The 16,369-nt window shown below is 47.5% G+C and overlaps 1 protein-coding gene and 1 pseudogene across 2 annotated transcripts in view; both read right to left on the bottom strand.

Moving 5' to 3' along the window:
• The window catches only part of ECE2 (endothelin converting enzyme 2), a 78,191-nt gene extending 63,733 nt beyond the window's left edge, over window positions 1–14,458 (bottom strand). Inside the window, exon 1 of one of the 2 annotated variants that reach the window (XM_039322532.1) lies at window positions 14,355–14,458. Coding sequence is in view for 1 of the 2 variants with exons in the window: in XM_039322531.1 (XP_039178465.1) it covers window positions 13,904–13,939 (36 nt within the window). In the remaining variant the exon portion in view is untranslated. Of the gene's footprint in view, window positions 1–13,903; window positions 14,187–14,354 lie in introns of those variants that run through there. The other variant, XM_039322531.1, reaches the window with a different exon arrangement.
• On the bottom strand, window positions 7,231–7,349 carry LOC120298620 (annotated as a pseudogene).
• Window positions 14,459–16,369: the final 1,911 nt, after the last annotated feature.

The raw sequence follows: 16,369 nt of genomic DNA, 5'->3' as shown, positions 1-16,369 counted from the left end.
CCTTGGGAGATTTGAAAGAACAGCTTAGGGTTCGATCGTCCTGGAGAAAAATCTATGGGGTTGCTAGGAGTTCAAAAGCAATTTCGCAGCACATAATTAATGTTTAAAAATTCTATGGAAGAGGTAGCTGGGGCACACACACATCCATTCCTTGGCGCATGTAGCAGCCAAACTGATATTACAAGAAATATTTTCACTATTTTTAAAATAATAATAATAATTCATGCTACGGTTCTGTTTTCTTTATGGAAAGTGCATGCACTTTTTTTTTTAAAGGCACAGTCTTCTAATGTGGGACAAGCTGCAACTGGTAGTTCTCAACTTTCAACCATTTGTTTAGCAACCATTCCAAGTTACACTGGCACGGAGGGAGGGAGGGAGGGAGGGAGGGAGGGAGGGAGGGAGGAAAGAAGGAAGGAAGGAAGGAAGGAAGGAAGGAAGGAAGGAAGGAAGGAAGGAAGGAAGGAAGGAAGGAAGGAAGGAACATAGATTTCAGGAAACCTAGCTGAAGGAAAAACAGGCAAATGTGGAACTCATTTTGAATTCCATTGGCATTCATTTACTGTCAATCAATTTCCTATAGGAAGGAGGTACAGAAAACCCACTGATTCTTTTTTATGAAGATGAGCAATTAAATCAGTGGTTCTCAACCTGTGGGTCGGGACCCCATTTGGGGTCGAACGACCATTTCACGGGGGTCGCCAAACAATGCAGTCCGCCATTTTTCCCCCTTTTCCTTAGCTGTGCTACTCCCTTTTATTCTATTGGCTTTTGAAAGGACTCCGAGATCCCTCTCACAGTTACTACTATTGAGCAGTAGTCGAGGACTGCCTGTAAACTAGAAAGTGAAATCCTGAATTAGCAGCTAGGCAATCAGTACAGGTAAGTCCTCGCGTTACATTCATTCAGCAATTTTTTGAAGTTATGACAGTGCTGAAGGAAGGAGCTTCGAAATGCATAAGACTTTCAGATATTTTTTGAGTAACGAAGGAAAAATTTGGGGAGCATTGCTGTGGCAGTCTCAGGAGAAGCATCTTTTCAATCTTCTCTCTCCTCCAGTTTTTCTTTCCAGTTTCACCTCTCTATCTTCCCTTCAAGCTGAATTTTAGAACTAAATTCCACATCTTTAACCGAGTCTCTGTGCTTCTTAGGGACCTGCTTGCACACAATTATTATTATTTTTTGCTTGACTATTTCATTGCCTGCTCAATGCTAGTTCAATAAGCTTCTGTTTCTTGGATGTCTGTGCCTCACTAAATTAATTCTTGGAATTAAAGTATTATCTCCTAATTTTGATGTTGCTGGTGTTTTTTTCCCCTCTGTTCTTGCTTGCTTAGATGTATAACCAGCCTATGCCATACAGATCCTTCGACACATGGTTTCCTCAGAGTGCTTACTGTGTGTTGCTCTTATGAGATCTATTATACGTTCCATAAAAAATAATTAGCAAGAACTCTGCTCATAAAGTACACAGTTTATACGATAAAGCTCAAAGAATGGGAAATAAATGAGATGAGCTTCTACTTTGAGTACAGGAAGAGAAATATAATTTAATGGGTATAATGGAGACTTGATGAATTACTTCCATCAGGGATGTGGAAAGAATTTTGGTGTACCCCAGATGGTTCTTTTTTTCCCTCTTAGGAGACGTTGATCTGTTATTCTGGGAGTCTTTGTCATTTCCTAGAAATAAATTGAATTAGTTTAGAGATACTTCAGAGATAATCTGGGTTAAAAAAAACCCTGAAGAATGAATATTAGTTGGGGGCCTGGAATTAAGGAGGAGAAGGAAGAAGAGCTTATTTCCACAAACAAACCCAGGTCTTTTGAAGTCACTTAGATATGAGCCAGCCGTGTGCTGCAGCTGCTAAAAAAAGCCAATACAGTGCTAGGCTGCATTAACAGAGGGATAAAATCAAGATCACGTGAAGTACTAATACCACTTTACAATGCCTTGGTAAGGCCACACTTGGAATACGGCATCCAGTTTTGGTCACCATGATGTAAAAAAGATGTTGAGACTCTAGAAAGAGTGAAGAGAAGCACAACAAAGATGATCAGGGGACTGGAGGCTAAAACATAGCAGGAACGGTTGCTGGAATTGGGTATGTCTGGTTTAACAAAGAGAAGGACGAGGGGGACAGGATAGCAGTGTTCCAATATCTCAGGGGCTGCCCCAAAGAAGAGGGAGTCAAGCTATTCTCCAAAGCGCCTGAAGGCAGGACAAGAAGCAACGGATGGAAACTGATCAAGGAGAGAAGCAACCTGGAACTAAGGAGAAACTTCCTGACAGTTAGAACAATTAACCAGTGAAACAACCTGCCTCCAGAAGCGGTGAATGCTCCAATACTGGAAGTTTTTAAGAAAAGACTGGACAGCCATTTGTCTGAAACGGTATAGGGTTTCCTGCCTGAGCAGGGGTTAGACTAGATGACCTCCAAGGTCCCTTCCAACTTTATTATTATGACTAGATTTAACACATTTAACTGGAAAAAAATTTCATCTGGACTCTTTTGGGTAATTATTATTATTATTATTGTTGTTGTTATTATTATATCATTATTATTAACAGTGCTGGAGTGATGGATTCAAACTCTGAGGAGCATGGTCCTTCCAGGAAATTCTTCACCTGCTTTGCTAACAAGATTCTCCAAGGATGGTGGAAGGCAAAGGAGGAGGATCAACTATTTTTGACTTGATGCTGCCTCCTAAGGAAGTTCTAATTCACAAAATGAAAGTCACAGAAACACTGGAAGAGTGCAGCCATGTAATGTTGAACTTCTTGATTCTAAGGGACACGAATGGCTGATTGAAGTTGCAGGTGTATTTTGGACTTCAAAAACCCAAACGTTAATAAACCTAGAGCCATATTCCATAGGATTTAAGGGCAGGAGAAGGGGGAAAGCAACTCAAGGCAGGTGGGAATTCCTAAAAAAGGAAATGAGTAGAAGCCTAATTTTAAATGGATCTAATGGAAGGGGTGGGGGGAAGGGGGGAATGAAAGGCAACAGGAGAAACCAATGTAACTTCATAATAGACTTGGTGAAGTTCTGAAGCAAACATACCGCAGACCTATTTGGTAAGGAAAGAAGATAATGGTCATCACAGAAAAGAATATTCAGATAGATAGATATCAGAAAAGCTCAAAATCAGCTGAAGTACGTGAAGGATTCTAAGAAAAAAATATATAAATGGAAGTAGAAATATGTAGTGAGACAAATGATCACTCTCTGTATCAGGGGTGTCCAACCTTGGCAACTTCAAGACTCGTGGACTTCAACTCCCAGAATTTCCCAGCCAGCATAGCATAGTATAGCTGGCTGGGGAATTCTGGGAGTTGAAGTCCCCGGGTCTTCAAGTTGCCAAAGTTGGACAACCCTGCTTACTATGGTAGTCTCCAAGAAAACAAAGATACGTTGATACCTCAGCAGAATATCCAAATTGAAACTAACTGACCCAGAAAGGATTAGATAGGATAGCCTGCTTGTCAGAATGCACTGCTGGGAGAGCTAATCGTGGCCAAAGACAGTGATGGCGAACCTATGGCACGCGTGCCAGAGGCGGCACTCAGAGCCCTCTCTGTGGGCACACCTGCCGCGGCCGCCATCTTGCGCAGGTCCATTATGCCGCCGCTGGCACGCAGAGTGGCAGCCCCACCCAGCACAAAGAAGGTGAAGCAGCTGGCTAGCAAGCTTGAGTAGAGGTGGTAGAGCGCGCCCCCATGCGCTCGCTGGCCTCTGTATGCGGGCTGCTGATGGTGTCAGGCAGTAGCCGCCCCTGCCTCGCCTTGCCCCCAGCAATGGCACTTGCGCCCTACCCCCTGCTTCACCCCGCAGGACGAGCCTCCTGCCCACCACCCCACCCACCAGAGCCCCCCTGGATCTCCCTCAATCCTGCCCAGACCCCACAGGCATCCCCCTATGAGCAACATCAAGGTGGCCACACCCACCCCGGCCACGCCCACTCAGTTTGCCCTGTCCATGGCAGCCACGCCCACCCAGTGGGTCATGCCCACGCCCACCCACCTTTTAGGGCACCACAGTGCTGGTGCGGCCCTGGCACTTTGCGATAAATAAGTGGGGTTTGGGTTGCAGTTTGGGCACTCGGTCTCTAAAAGGTTCGCCATCACTGGCCTAAGAACCTGAGGACGTGCACTATTTATTAACCTTGCAGAATAATAAGAGACCTGAAAGCTTTATCAGCCACCCCACTGTGGGCCCTCCTGATTCCTATGTTTTCACCTTAAAAGTTCTCCACTATTTTCCAGTTTTCTCTCTGGAGGGAACATGAGGGTAAGGAAACGGGGAGGCAGGAAGGCAACAATAACAGCTGAATCTGGGGATATCAAATGACATCCTTTTATAAACAACCCCGTTTGCAAGAGCTGGATAGAGGCTCACTCAGTATTTCTCCAGTTCCAGCAAAGATCTGATGTCACAGACTTACAATAGTGCCTTTAGGGCAGCGGTTCTCAACCTATGGGTTGCGACCCCATTTGGGGTCGATTGACCATTTCATGGGGGTCGCTAAGCAAGGCTGTCCGCCATTTTTTTCCCCCTTTTCTGGTGGGTGCCTTACTTTCCTTGGGCTGGGCCAGCTGGTGGCCCAGCCGGTGGTCAGCCTGCTCCGTCTCTGTCACTTGCCAGCTACACCTCGGCCGGCACACGGGGCGGCACTACGCATGTGCGGCGCTCCCGGGCAGGGAAAGTCCTCGACTTACGACTGGGTTAGTCCTCGACTTATGACCGGGTTAGTCCTCGATGTATGACCAGTTGGGGGTCGCGGCATTAAAAAGGTTAAGAACCACTGCTTTAGGGACCATTCAGACTTACAATGGCGCTGAAAAAAAACCCGAGTTATGACCGTTTTTCACACACTTTGCAGGGAGAAGGACAAGTGAGAAGACCAGAATAAAGAAAACGGGTGCAGGGTGGCAGTTTGGCAGAGGGAAGAAACGCACATTTTGGGATCTTTCTATATAACTACTCCTCAACTTACAAGAGTTTGTGGAGTGACCCGTTCAAGGTTACAAGAGCACTGAAAGAAGCGACTTATGATCGTTTTTCACACTTATGACCGTTGCAGCATCCCCACGGTCATGTGATCAAAATTCAGACGCTTGGCAACTGGTTCACATTTATGACGGTCACTGTGTCCCCAGGGTCATGGGATCCCCTTTTGCAATTGACCAGCAAAGTCAATGGGGAAGCCGGATTCACTTAACAACCATGTTACTAACAGCAAGGGATTGGCTTAACAACTCTGGCGAGCAAGGTCGTAAAGTGTGGCAAAATTGACTTAACAACTGTCTCGCTTAGCAATAGAAGTTTGGGCTCCACCGTGGTCATAAGTTGAGGACCATCTGTACCGGAGCGTGTAAAGGGCTGTGCGAATAACCTTGAGGAAGAGGAGGAAGAACCACAGCCAAGTTAAGTCATTGCTCAGATAAGGGAAATTTGAGTCCGAAAGTGGAATGGGAACAGCATGAAAGCAACTCGGCATGCTGGCTGCGGAAATTCTGGAAGTTGAAATCCATACATTCTAAAGTTGTTGAGGTTAATAATAATAATAATAATAATAATAATAATAATAATAATAATAATAATAATAATTGGTAAGGACTCGATAGGTAGACAAAATGCCAAATCCAATCTGAACATCTGGCTGACTGTGCGATGATTCATAATAATAATAATGATGATGATGATGGAAGGAACCTTAGAGGTCATCTAGTCCAATCCCCTGAACATCTGGCTGACTGTGCGATAATCCATAATAATAATAATGATGATGATGATGACGACGACAACGACGATGATGTTGGAAGGGACTTTGGAGGTTATCTAGTCCAATCCCCTGAACATCTGGCTGACTGTGCGATGATCCATAATAATAATAATAATAATAATAATAATAATGATGATGATGTTGGAAGGGACCTTGGAGGTCATCTAGTCCAACCCCCTGACCATCTGGCTGACTGTGCGATGATCCATAATAATAATAATAATAATAATAATAATAATAATAATAATAATAATAATAATGTTGGAAGGGACCTTGGAGGTCATCTAGTCCAACCCCCTGAACATCTGGATAACTGTGAGATGATCCATCATAATCATCATCATCATCATGTTGGAAGGGACCTTGGAGGTCATCTAGTCCAACCCCCTGCTCAGGCAGGTTGAGAAAAGCACTCATCTGGTCAACCTGTTCCAAGTTCGACAGAAGAGTCAACCAAGGTCCCTTTGAAGGATTCTTCGGTACAGGTAGTCCTCGATTTAGAAGGGTTTATTGACCGTCCAAAGTTACAACGGCATTGAAAAAAGTGACTTATGACTATTTTTTCACACTTAAGACCCTTGCAGTCACGTGATCAAAATTCAGACGCTTGGCAACCGATTCCTATTTTTGAGGGTTGCAGTGTCCCGGGGTCACGTGATCCCCTTTTGCGACCTTTTGACGAGCGGTCAATGGGGAAGCCAGTGTTACTAATTTAACAACTGCAGCCATTCAATGGGACAAGAAAGGTCATAAAATGGGGCAAAACTCACTTAACAACTCTCTTGCTGAGCAACAGAAATTCTGGTAAGCTATTGTGGTCGTATGTCGAGGACTGTGGTACCTGCACGTTGCTTGACTGTAAATGTGTGGGATGTTTTTCTTAAACTTTTCTCTTCAGAGGGCAATGTTTAGGAAACGCCTTTGGGGTTATCCGAGTCTAAATTGTTACGGTTATGCAAGTGCCAGTATCTTCGTGGTTGGGTGGAGCTCAAAGCGAGCTGGGTTTCTCCAAATAGAAAACATCGACTGGAAAACATTTAAAGGGGCTACAAAAACACTTTATCTTAATCAACGTGCTGGGAACTAATAATAATAATAATAATAAAGTTGGAAGGGACCTTGGAGGTCATCGAGTCCAACCCCCTGCTCAGGCAGGTAGCCCTATACCATTTCGGACAAATGGCTGTCCAGTCTCTTCTTAAAAACGTCCAGTGTTGGAGCATTCACCACTTCTGGAGGCAGGTTGTTCCACTGGTTAATTGTTCTGTCAGGAAGTTTCTCCTTAGTTCTAGGTTGCTTCTCTCCTTGCTTAGTTTTCACCCGTTGCTTCTTGTCCTGCCTTCAGGCGCCTTGGAGAATAGCTTGACTCCCTCTTCTTTGGGGCAGCCCCTGAGATATTGGAACACGGCTATCATGTCCCCCCTCGTCCTTCTCTTCAAAAAAAGCCTACAGCACCCAGTATTCCCAGGCGGTCTCCCATCCAAGTACTAACCAGACCTGACCCTGTTTAGCTTCCGAGATCAGACAGTATCGGGCGTATTCAGGGTAGTATAGCTGTGGACTGATACAAAAGAATACAGATAATTGGGATGACTCCTCTGGACAATTCCCCAGATCACCAGATGTCAGCTCGAAGGAAGAGGAACACTTCCAGGCACATCTGGAGGGGAACTGGTCAATGGCTCCAAGCAGCCATCTGAGAGGGATTTGGCTGACGCACAGCTGCAGGGCAGCCCTGAGGCTTCAGGGGGGGAAAGCATGCAGCTGTAGCCAGTCAGTCATAAGGAAGAGGAACTGTCTTCTGCACCTGATGTCAATTTTAGAATGAGCATGGCTGCAGCCATTTTTCCTTCTCATTCCTAGCTGACACATAGCACGGAGGGAGGAGGGTGGCCAGGTGATGCACTAGACCAGGGGTAGGCAACCTTGGCTCTTTTATGACTTGTGGACTTCAACTCCCACAATTCCTGAGCCAGCATGGCTCAGCTTGGAAACCTCTCCCTTTCCCCTCAGTGTGGCTGGCTCCGGAATTCTGGGAGTTGAAGTCCACGAGTCATAAAAGAGCCAAGGTTGCCTATACTAGACAAAACAGACTTTCTCTCTCGGACTTTCTCTCGTGGGAACCAAGGTCATTGGCTGCTCCCAAGATTGCAGGCTAGGTGTTTCATGAAAAGCCTGCGAACAAGCTGAATGGGGAAATGTAGTTGCTTTCATAGGCTTTTTGTTGTTAGTTGCGAAGTCGTGTACGACCCATTGCGACCCCACGGACAACGTTCCTCCAGGTCTTCCTGTCCTCTACCATCTTCTGGAGTCCATTTAAGCTCACGCCTACTGCTTCAGTGACTCCCTCCAGCCGCCTCATTCTCTGTCGTCCCATTCTTCCATTGCCCTCAATCTTTCCCAGCATGAGGCCCTTCTCCAGTGAGTCCTTCCTTCTCATTAGCACTTGAGTTTCAACTTCAGGATCTGGCCTTCTAAAGAGCAGCCAGGGTTGATCTCCTCTAGGACTGACCGGTTTGATCGCCTTGCAGTCCAGGGGACTCGCAGGAGTCTTCTCCAGCACCAGAGTTCAAAGGCCTCAATTCTTTGGCACTCGGCCTTTATTATGGTCCAACTTTCACACCTCGTGGGATTTATTAACTTTGTATTGGGGAATTGTTATGCATCTCTTCAGACTTGGTTTCACTTTTGAAGTGCCAATACTTTATATCAATAAATGTGTTCTTTGAGGAATTTGCAAGTCTCGGAGTTCTGCTTTATTTGTCTCTGTCGATTGGAACCCTGACACCTGATCTGAGCAGCCTCACCTTTCTTGGTGGGCTGCACTGGAAATTGGCTATTTAGCCCAGCAGACAGATGGAGGCAATGCTGGGAACAACCTCTTGATTTCCTAGCTGTGTGTTTTCTGGTCCTTATGATTCCCGCCTTGCTTTCGATTGACACCATGCCTTGACTTGGATTGTGCCTTGTGAACCTCTTGTATCGTGGATTTAATTTTGTTTGGTGGGTTTATTTTGATGGGGAAAATTTCAAGCGCCATTGGCCATTGCTCTGTGAACTAGCATTTGTCTGCTTGCGGCTGGACTTAATTGGGACAGTTCTGGGTTTTTGGTGAAAGCAGTTGTAGGGAAATATTAATAAACCCACTAAACCAGGGCTTTTCAACCTTTTCACCCATTGTACCACTTTTAGGATATGGCAATATCCAAATACCACCAGTCGCCTAGTAAGGTGTCAAAAACCTGATGATCAAAAAAAAAAAAAAGGAAAAAAGTGATAAAGTACAGATAGTCCTCGACTTACAACAGTTCACTTAGTGACTGTTTGAAGTTACAATGGCACTGAAAAAAGTGCCTCCTGAGGCACAGCCGAGCAAGACGCCTGCCCACCTGGTGGCGCTCTTCCTCCTGTCCGAGGTTTTATTGTTGTGAGCATTTCTGTTGAGGATTGGCAGCGGGGGTGGGGTGGGGGGTGTTTGGTTTTTGTTCCCCCATCTGCTGGGTGGTTGCAGCAGGTTTTGGTCACTTCACATGACCCTGGGACACTGTGACCATCATAAATATGAATCAGTTGCCAAGCATCTGAATGTAAATCACAAGACCCTGGAGAGGCTGCAACATTCCAGCTGATCGGCGCTTCTTCTGGGCTCAGAAGCGCCAGGATCAGTGTCGAGCTCCAGCTGGAGCCTGGCGCTGATCCTGGCGCTTCCGCTAAGCCCTGACAGCCCTGCAGCTCCAGCCATCTCTCGCTCAGGCTTGTGCGGTGCTGCCACCGGTTCAATTCATTCCCCTTCCCCGCTACCACTTTTCTAGGATGGTCCCGTACCACCTGCCAGGTGCCAATGTACCACAGGTTGTACCCGTACCACTGGTTGAAAAGCCCTGCACTAAACCACAGTTACAGAAACAGTATTTGTGTGTGTGTGAGCAGGACAGTGCAATAGTCCTTGACTTGCCACAGTTCATTTAGTGACTTTATAGTTACAACGGCACAGAAAAAAGTGACTTATGACCATTTTTCACGCTTACAACTGTTGCAGCATCCCCACAGTCATGTGATCAAAATTCAGATGCTTGGCAACTGACTCGTCTTTATGACGGTTGCAGTGTCTCAGGGTCATGTGATCCTCTTTTGCAAACTTCTAAGAAGCCACGTCAATGGGGAAGCCAAATTCACTTCACAACCATATTACTAACTGCCGTGATTCACTTAACAACTGTTGCAAGAAGGGTTGTAAAATGGGGCAAAACTCACTTTGCAATGGTCTTGCTGAGCAAAGAAAATTTTGGGCTTAAATCTGGTGGTAAGACAAACACAACCCGTATTTGTAACTGGAGGCTGAACTGTGGGGTCCCTGTTGCTCTCCGAGCTTGGTGGTTTTCTTGCAAAATGTTTCCTTACCAAACCAGGTAACACCACGGGTGCTGATGATGTTCCCTAGTTTGGTAATGAGACGTCTGCAGGAAAACTATCAAGCTCAGAGAGCGACAAGGACTCCTCATGCCGGGAGTTAATAGGATTCACTAGCAACCATGTCTAGACCAGTTTTTCTCAACCTGGACAATTTTAAGGCATGTGGACTTCAACTCCCAGAATTCTACAGGCTGAGAAACACTGGTCTAGACAGAAGCTCTTGAAGCTTCTATAATGCTCACAGTTGTCTTTTGCAGTGTAAAAAACTGGTTCACAGGCCGCTTTATTATTTTCCTCCACCAGCCTCTATTTACGCTGCTGTTTCTAATTTGCAGAAATGGTCTGACTACTTTGCAGATAGAACCGGGCTTTCATGAGTCTCTCTTCTTTCAGCGCTCAGTCATTCAAAACCCGCCTCTCGCCCTTCCTTGCGTCGAAGGCTCAACCATCTCCATTCATTCTTCTCAATTTCTTCCCTCCATCTGAATTTGAGAATACGTTCTTTCTGTCCTCCACAGGCCTATTTGTGAAGCCCGCATCTTCTACAGTTCATTGCCCTTAGCAATCAGGGGATTTTTATTGGGTTGGCTCCCAAGAAAACTTATCAAAGACTTTTTTTTTTTTTTTTTTTTAGTGAATCTTCTGGGTTTTTAACCGGGGCCGGCAGCTCAAAGAGTGAAAGAACAGTTCGTGCTGTTAATACGCTAAGTCTGTATGTAAAGTGACTCATACATCTTTCTTTCAGGTACAGGTAGGTGACGTTTGACCATAATTGGGACTGGAACTTCTGTTGCTAACCAACATGGTTGTTAGGCAAGTTGCATTCGATTTTATGATCTTGCTTGCTATACCCTGGTCAAGCAAATCTAGTTTCCCCGGATGACTTTCCTTGTTGGAAGCTTTCTGGGAACGGTGATCGTGTGATCCTGGGATGCTGCCACCATGCCAGTTGCCAAGTGCCTGATTTGCAATCCCATGACCATGGGGATGTTGCGACGGTCGTAAATCTTGAGGATCGGTTGCAAGCCGTATTTTTCAGCACTGCTGTACTTTGTCTATTTATGTATTTATGACAGTTGGGTTGTCCCAGAGTAGTAGTAATAATAATAATAATAATAATAATAATAATAATAATAATAATAATAATAATGGGACCTTGGAAGTCATCTAGTCCAACCCCCTGCTCAGACAGGAAACCCTATGCCAGGGGTCTTCAAACCTGGCCCTTTTATGACTTGTGGACTTCAACTCCCAGAATTCTTCAGTCAGCTGAGGAATTCTGGGAGTTGAAGTCCACAAGTCATAAAAGAACCAAGTTTGAAGACCGCTGCCCTATACCATTTCAGACAAATGGCTGTCCAGTCTCTTCTTAAAAACTTCCAGTGTTGGAGCATTCACCCTTCTGGAAGCAGGTTGCTCCACTGATTAATTGTTCTCGCTGTCAAGAAATTTCTCCTTAGTTCTAGTTTGCTTCTCTCTTTGGTTAGTTTCCATCGACTGCTTCTTGTCCTGCCTTCAGGCACTTTGAAGAATAGCTTGACTCCCTCTTCTTTGGGGCAGCCCCTGAGATATTGGAACACTGCTATCATGTCCCCCCTCGTCCTTCTCTTCATTAAACTAGACATACCCAATTCCAGCAGCCTTTCCTTATATGTTTTAGCCTCCAGTCCCCTAATCATCTTTGTTGCTCTTCTCTGTACTCTTTCTAGAGTCTCAACATCTTTTTTACATCGTGGTGACCAAAACTGGATGCAGTATTCCAAGTGTGGCCTTACCAAGGCATTGTAAAGTGGTATTAACACTTCACGTGATCTTGATTCTATCCCTCTGAGGACATGATAGCAGTGTTCCAATATCTCAGGGGCTGCCCCAAAGAAGAGGGAGTCAAGCTATTCTCCTCAGGACAAGAAGCAACGGATGGAAACTCATCAAGGAGAGAAGCAACCTAGAACTAAGGAGAAATTTCCTGACAGTTAGAAAAATTAATCAGTGGAACAACCTGCCTTTAGAAGCTGTGAATGCTCCAACACTGGAAGTTTTGAAGAAGAGACTGGACGGTCATTTGTCTGAAAGGGTATAGGGTTTCCTGTCTGAGCAGGGGGTTGGACTAGATGACCTCCAAGCTCTCTTCCAACTTTTTATTATTATTATTATTATTGTTGTTGCTGCTGCTGCTGTTGTTGTTGTTTTTCCTAAAGGAAAACAACCCTGGCTGTTCTTTGGAAGGACAGATCCTGAAGCTAAAACTCAAATCCTTTGGCTACCTAATGAGAAGAGAAGGTTCCCTGGAGAAGACCCCAATTGTGGAAAAGGCAAAAGAGGAAAGGGATGGCAGAGGATAAGATGGCTAGTGTCATCAACCCAATGAAATGAATTTGGGCAAACTCTGGGAGGCAGCCCACCACAGGGGAGGTTATCCATGGGGTCATGGAGTCAGACATGACTTAGCAAGTGAACCACAACAACAATAACCTGAAATTCAAGCCCACTAAGATAGTTAAGAAAGCAGGGTCTGTTCAAGACAAAGAAGACCGAGGCAAGACCTGAGAATGGTGCAATGAGTAGGAAAGGATCAATGAACTGAAACTTAAAAAAAAAAAAAAAGATTCGGGATGATTAGGAAAAATGTCTAATTAGGCAGAAGCTGGTAAGAAGTCGACCCATCTTCCTAGAAGAGACTTGGACCCCTTTCCCCATTGCTGGTGGTTTTCAAATGGGGACTGTGGGGGGGGGGGGAGGACTGCTGAAGATGGTTAAGTGGCTTCTCCCCCTGAACAGAGATCGGAGCAGTTCATGTTTATAGTCTAAATCATTCTGGGGCTTGATGAAAGCAGCCAAGAGCTTAGGGTGAACTGAGTCTTTCTCCAGAACTTAACCACGATTCCAACAAACCGCTTTAGATCAGCATCAAACTCTGGTATTGTGGTTTTTTTTTTTTTTAACCCAGGGCCCACCAGCGTCAAAAGTTTGGGATCGCCCACGTCTCTCCAGCTGGCAGCTGCCCAACTAGCCCCTGGCCATCGGAAGACCACGATGCACCCCCTCTGAACCATCACCCACCCTTGATACCACGGGATGGGCTTATGAATGCTCCGTTATCATCGCACCCCCCCCCCCCGCAAGAGGGGCCATCGCCAGGGATGGAAGAGGAGCTGTGGCGCCGTGCAAACCAAGGCTAGGCGGGCATCCGAAACGAGGGCACTTGGGGCTAGCTGATGCCCCTCGTGCCCTGGGGATCCATCCCAAGGAAGGACTCAAAGCGGCGGGGGCGGGCTGGAAAAAGGCTCCACGCTCCACAGCCCCCCACCCACCCACCCAACCTGCAAGCGCGGAGCGGGGCGCAGGCACGCGTGTCCTGGGTTCAAGAGCAGTCACGGCTGGAGATCCCCCCCAGTGTAGTGCCTGGGCACGAGTGGCTGGCTGGGTGGGTGGGTGGGAGGGCGAGGAATAAAAGTTGCGGGCACGGCGTTGCCTTCCCCCAAAGCGCCCCCGCCCAAATTTGGCAGGGCAGGTAGACCGGGCGGTTGCGCACCGCGGCTCCTTTGCCTGCGCAAGCCCCCCCACCCCCACGACCCCCGGCCCGGTTCGGCCCGGTTCGGCCCGGTCCTGGACTGCGCTGCGCTCTTGCAAAACAAGCCCTCCCTCGGCCGAAAGCGGCGCCCCCCCCGGGTGCGGGTGAGCGGCCGCCGCCGTTGCTACTCACGTTGTTGCCGAGCTCCTGGAGAGCCACCGCGCTCATGCTGGCGATCCGGAGGAAGAGGAGCTGGCCGCTGCCTCCTACCTCGGGAGCCAGCCGGGGGCGAGCCGGGCAGGGGCGGTGGCAGCGGCGGCGGCGTCCGGCGCGCGGGCCATGCGGAGCCGCTCCGCCAGGGGGCCGCCGACCGGCAGCCGGCCTGCCTCCAATCCCTGCCGGAGAGCGCCGCGGGATGGGCTGCGATGCTGCCGCCCCCGGCGCCGCTAGTGCCCGGAGAGGGCAAGCTTAGCGCGCTCGGGGCCGCGCCCTGCAATGCAGCCGCCGCCTGCTCGGGTCACCGGGCGCGGACTCAGCTGCCGCCCGGCCGAGCTAAAGGACTTTGGGTAGGGGGGGGTGGCCTCCCGCGCGTTCCCCCCCCCCAGCCCTCGCCCGCGCATCCCGCGCCGTTTCGGCCGCCCACCTGGCCGGCCGGGTGGTCTTGCCGGAGAATGGCCGTCTTAGCGCCAGGTCGCCATCTCAAGTTTCAAGTCCTCATGGTTGCGGAAGGGCCGCGCACTCGTTTCCCACTCTCCCCCCCCTCCCCTTCCGCCGACCCAAACCCCCTTCGTGGCGATCGATGGCTGGGGCGGAGGATGCTTTTAAGGGCGGGTGGCCCCGGAGTCCTGCCCCTCTTGCTACCTTTTGTGTGTGTGTGTGTGTGTGTGATTTATCATCTCGAGCTGAGGTTTATCATCTCGAACTGAGATTCATGATTTCAAGTTTCAAGTCCTCAGGGGTGCGGAATTGCCGCACGATCGTCCTTCCCCCCCCCCCCCCTTAGCTGACTCAAATCCCTTGCTTGCGATTGCTGCCTGGGGCTGAGGATGCTCACCAATCGTAGGGAGGCTGCATGGGGCGACTCTAATTCGGATTCTCCCGTTTTCCCCTTCAACCATTAGGCTAGGCACCTCCGTAGGCTTATACAGGTAGTCCTCGACTTACAACCACAAAAGAGCCCAAATTTTCTATTGCTAAACGAGACAGTGAATTTTGCCCCATTGGATGACCTTTCTTGCCCCAGTTGTTAAGTGAATCACTGCAGTTGTTAAATTAGTAACACGGATGTTGAGTGAATCTGGCTTCGCTCGTCAAAAGGTGATCACATGGGACGGTGCAACCGTCATAAATATGAATTGGCTGCCAACATCCAGATTTTGATCACTTGACTGTGAGGATGCTGCAAGGGTCGTAAGTGGGAAAAACGTCATAGGTCAATTTTTTTCAGTAGCTTTGTAACTTTTCAAAAAGTCACTAAACAAAAGGTTGTAAATCAGTGGTTCTCAACCTTTTTAATGCCGCGAACCCCAACCGGTCGTAAGTCGAGGACTACTCAACCGGTCGTAAGTCGAGGACTACTCAACTGGTGCAGCACCGTTTGCAGAATGGGACTTTTGGCAGGCTTAGCAGGGCTGAGACAGCCTGGACAATTCCTATTGGCTTTTGAAAGCCAATAGAATTACTCTATTCAAGAGAGTCTATTCTATTGGCTTTCAAAAGCCAATAGAATAAAAGGGAGTAGCACAGCTAAGGAAAAGGGGGAAAAAAATGGCGGACTGCGTTGTTTGGCGACCCCCGTGAAATGGTCGTTCGACCCCAAATGGGGTCCCAACCCACAGGTTGAGAACCACTGTTGTAAATTAAGGACTGTCTGTAGTGTACAGCAGTTCACCTTGCATTGAAAACGGCAACAATAACAGAGTTGGAAGGGACCTTGGAGGTTATCTAGTCCAGAGGTCCCCAACCTTTTGGGCACCAGGGACCGGTTCTGTGGAGAAAGGTTTTTCCACAGACCGGAGAGTGCGTGGTTTTGTCTGCTGCCTGCATCCCACGGATGGAGCTTTGCTTGTTTGTGCGGACCGGTTGCTGGCATGCTGCAGCCCTGTACCAGTCCACGGACTGGGGGTTGGGGACCCTTGATCTAGTCTAACCCCCTGCTCACACAGGAGACCTATACTATTTCTGACAAATGGTTGTCCAATCTCTTCTTCTGGTGATGAAGCCCCCACAACTTCCGAAGGCAATGTGTTCACTGGTTGATTGTTCTCACTGTTAGAAATTTTCTGCTTAATTTTATGTTGCTTCTCTCCTTGGTTAGTTTACATCCACTGTTTCTTGTCTTGCCTTCTGGTGCTTTGGAGAACAGCTTGACCCCCCTCTTCCTTGTGGCAGCCCTCAAATATTGGAAGACTGCTATCATGTCAGCTTTGGTCCTTCTTTTCATTAGACTAGGACTAGGTATATCCAGTTCCCGCAATCTTTGTACGTTGTAGCTTCTAGGCCCCTAATCATCTTTGTTACTATTCTCTGATCTCTTTCCAAAATCTCAACATCTTTTTTTGTATTGGAATGACCAAAACCGGATGCAGTATTCCAAGTGCGGTTTTACTAGGGCTTTACAAAGTGGTACTAGTACTTGATGTGATCTTGATTCTATCC

This window comes from Crotalus tigris, unplaced genomic scaffold (assembly GCF_016545835.1).
Source record: "Crotalus tigris isolate CLP2741 ecotype Arizona unplaced genomic scaffold, ASM1654583v1 scf7180000024116.2146003, whole genome shotgun sequence".
Classification (NCBI taxonomy): Eukaryota; Metazoa; Chordata; class Lepidosauria; order Squamata; family Viperidae; genus Crotalus; species Crotalus tigris.
The sequence above is the reverse complement of the archived record's forward strand: the minus strand, read 5'-3'. Positions and strand labels throughout refer to the sequence as shown.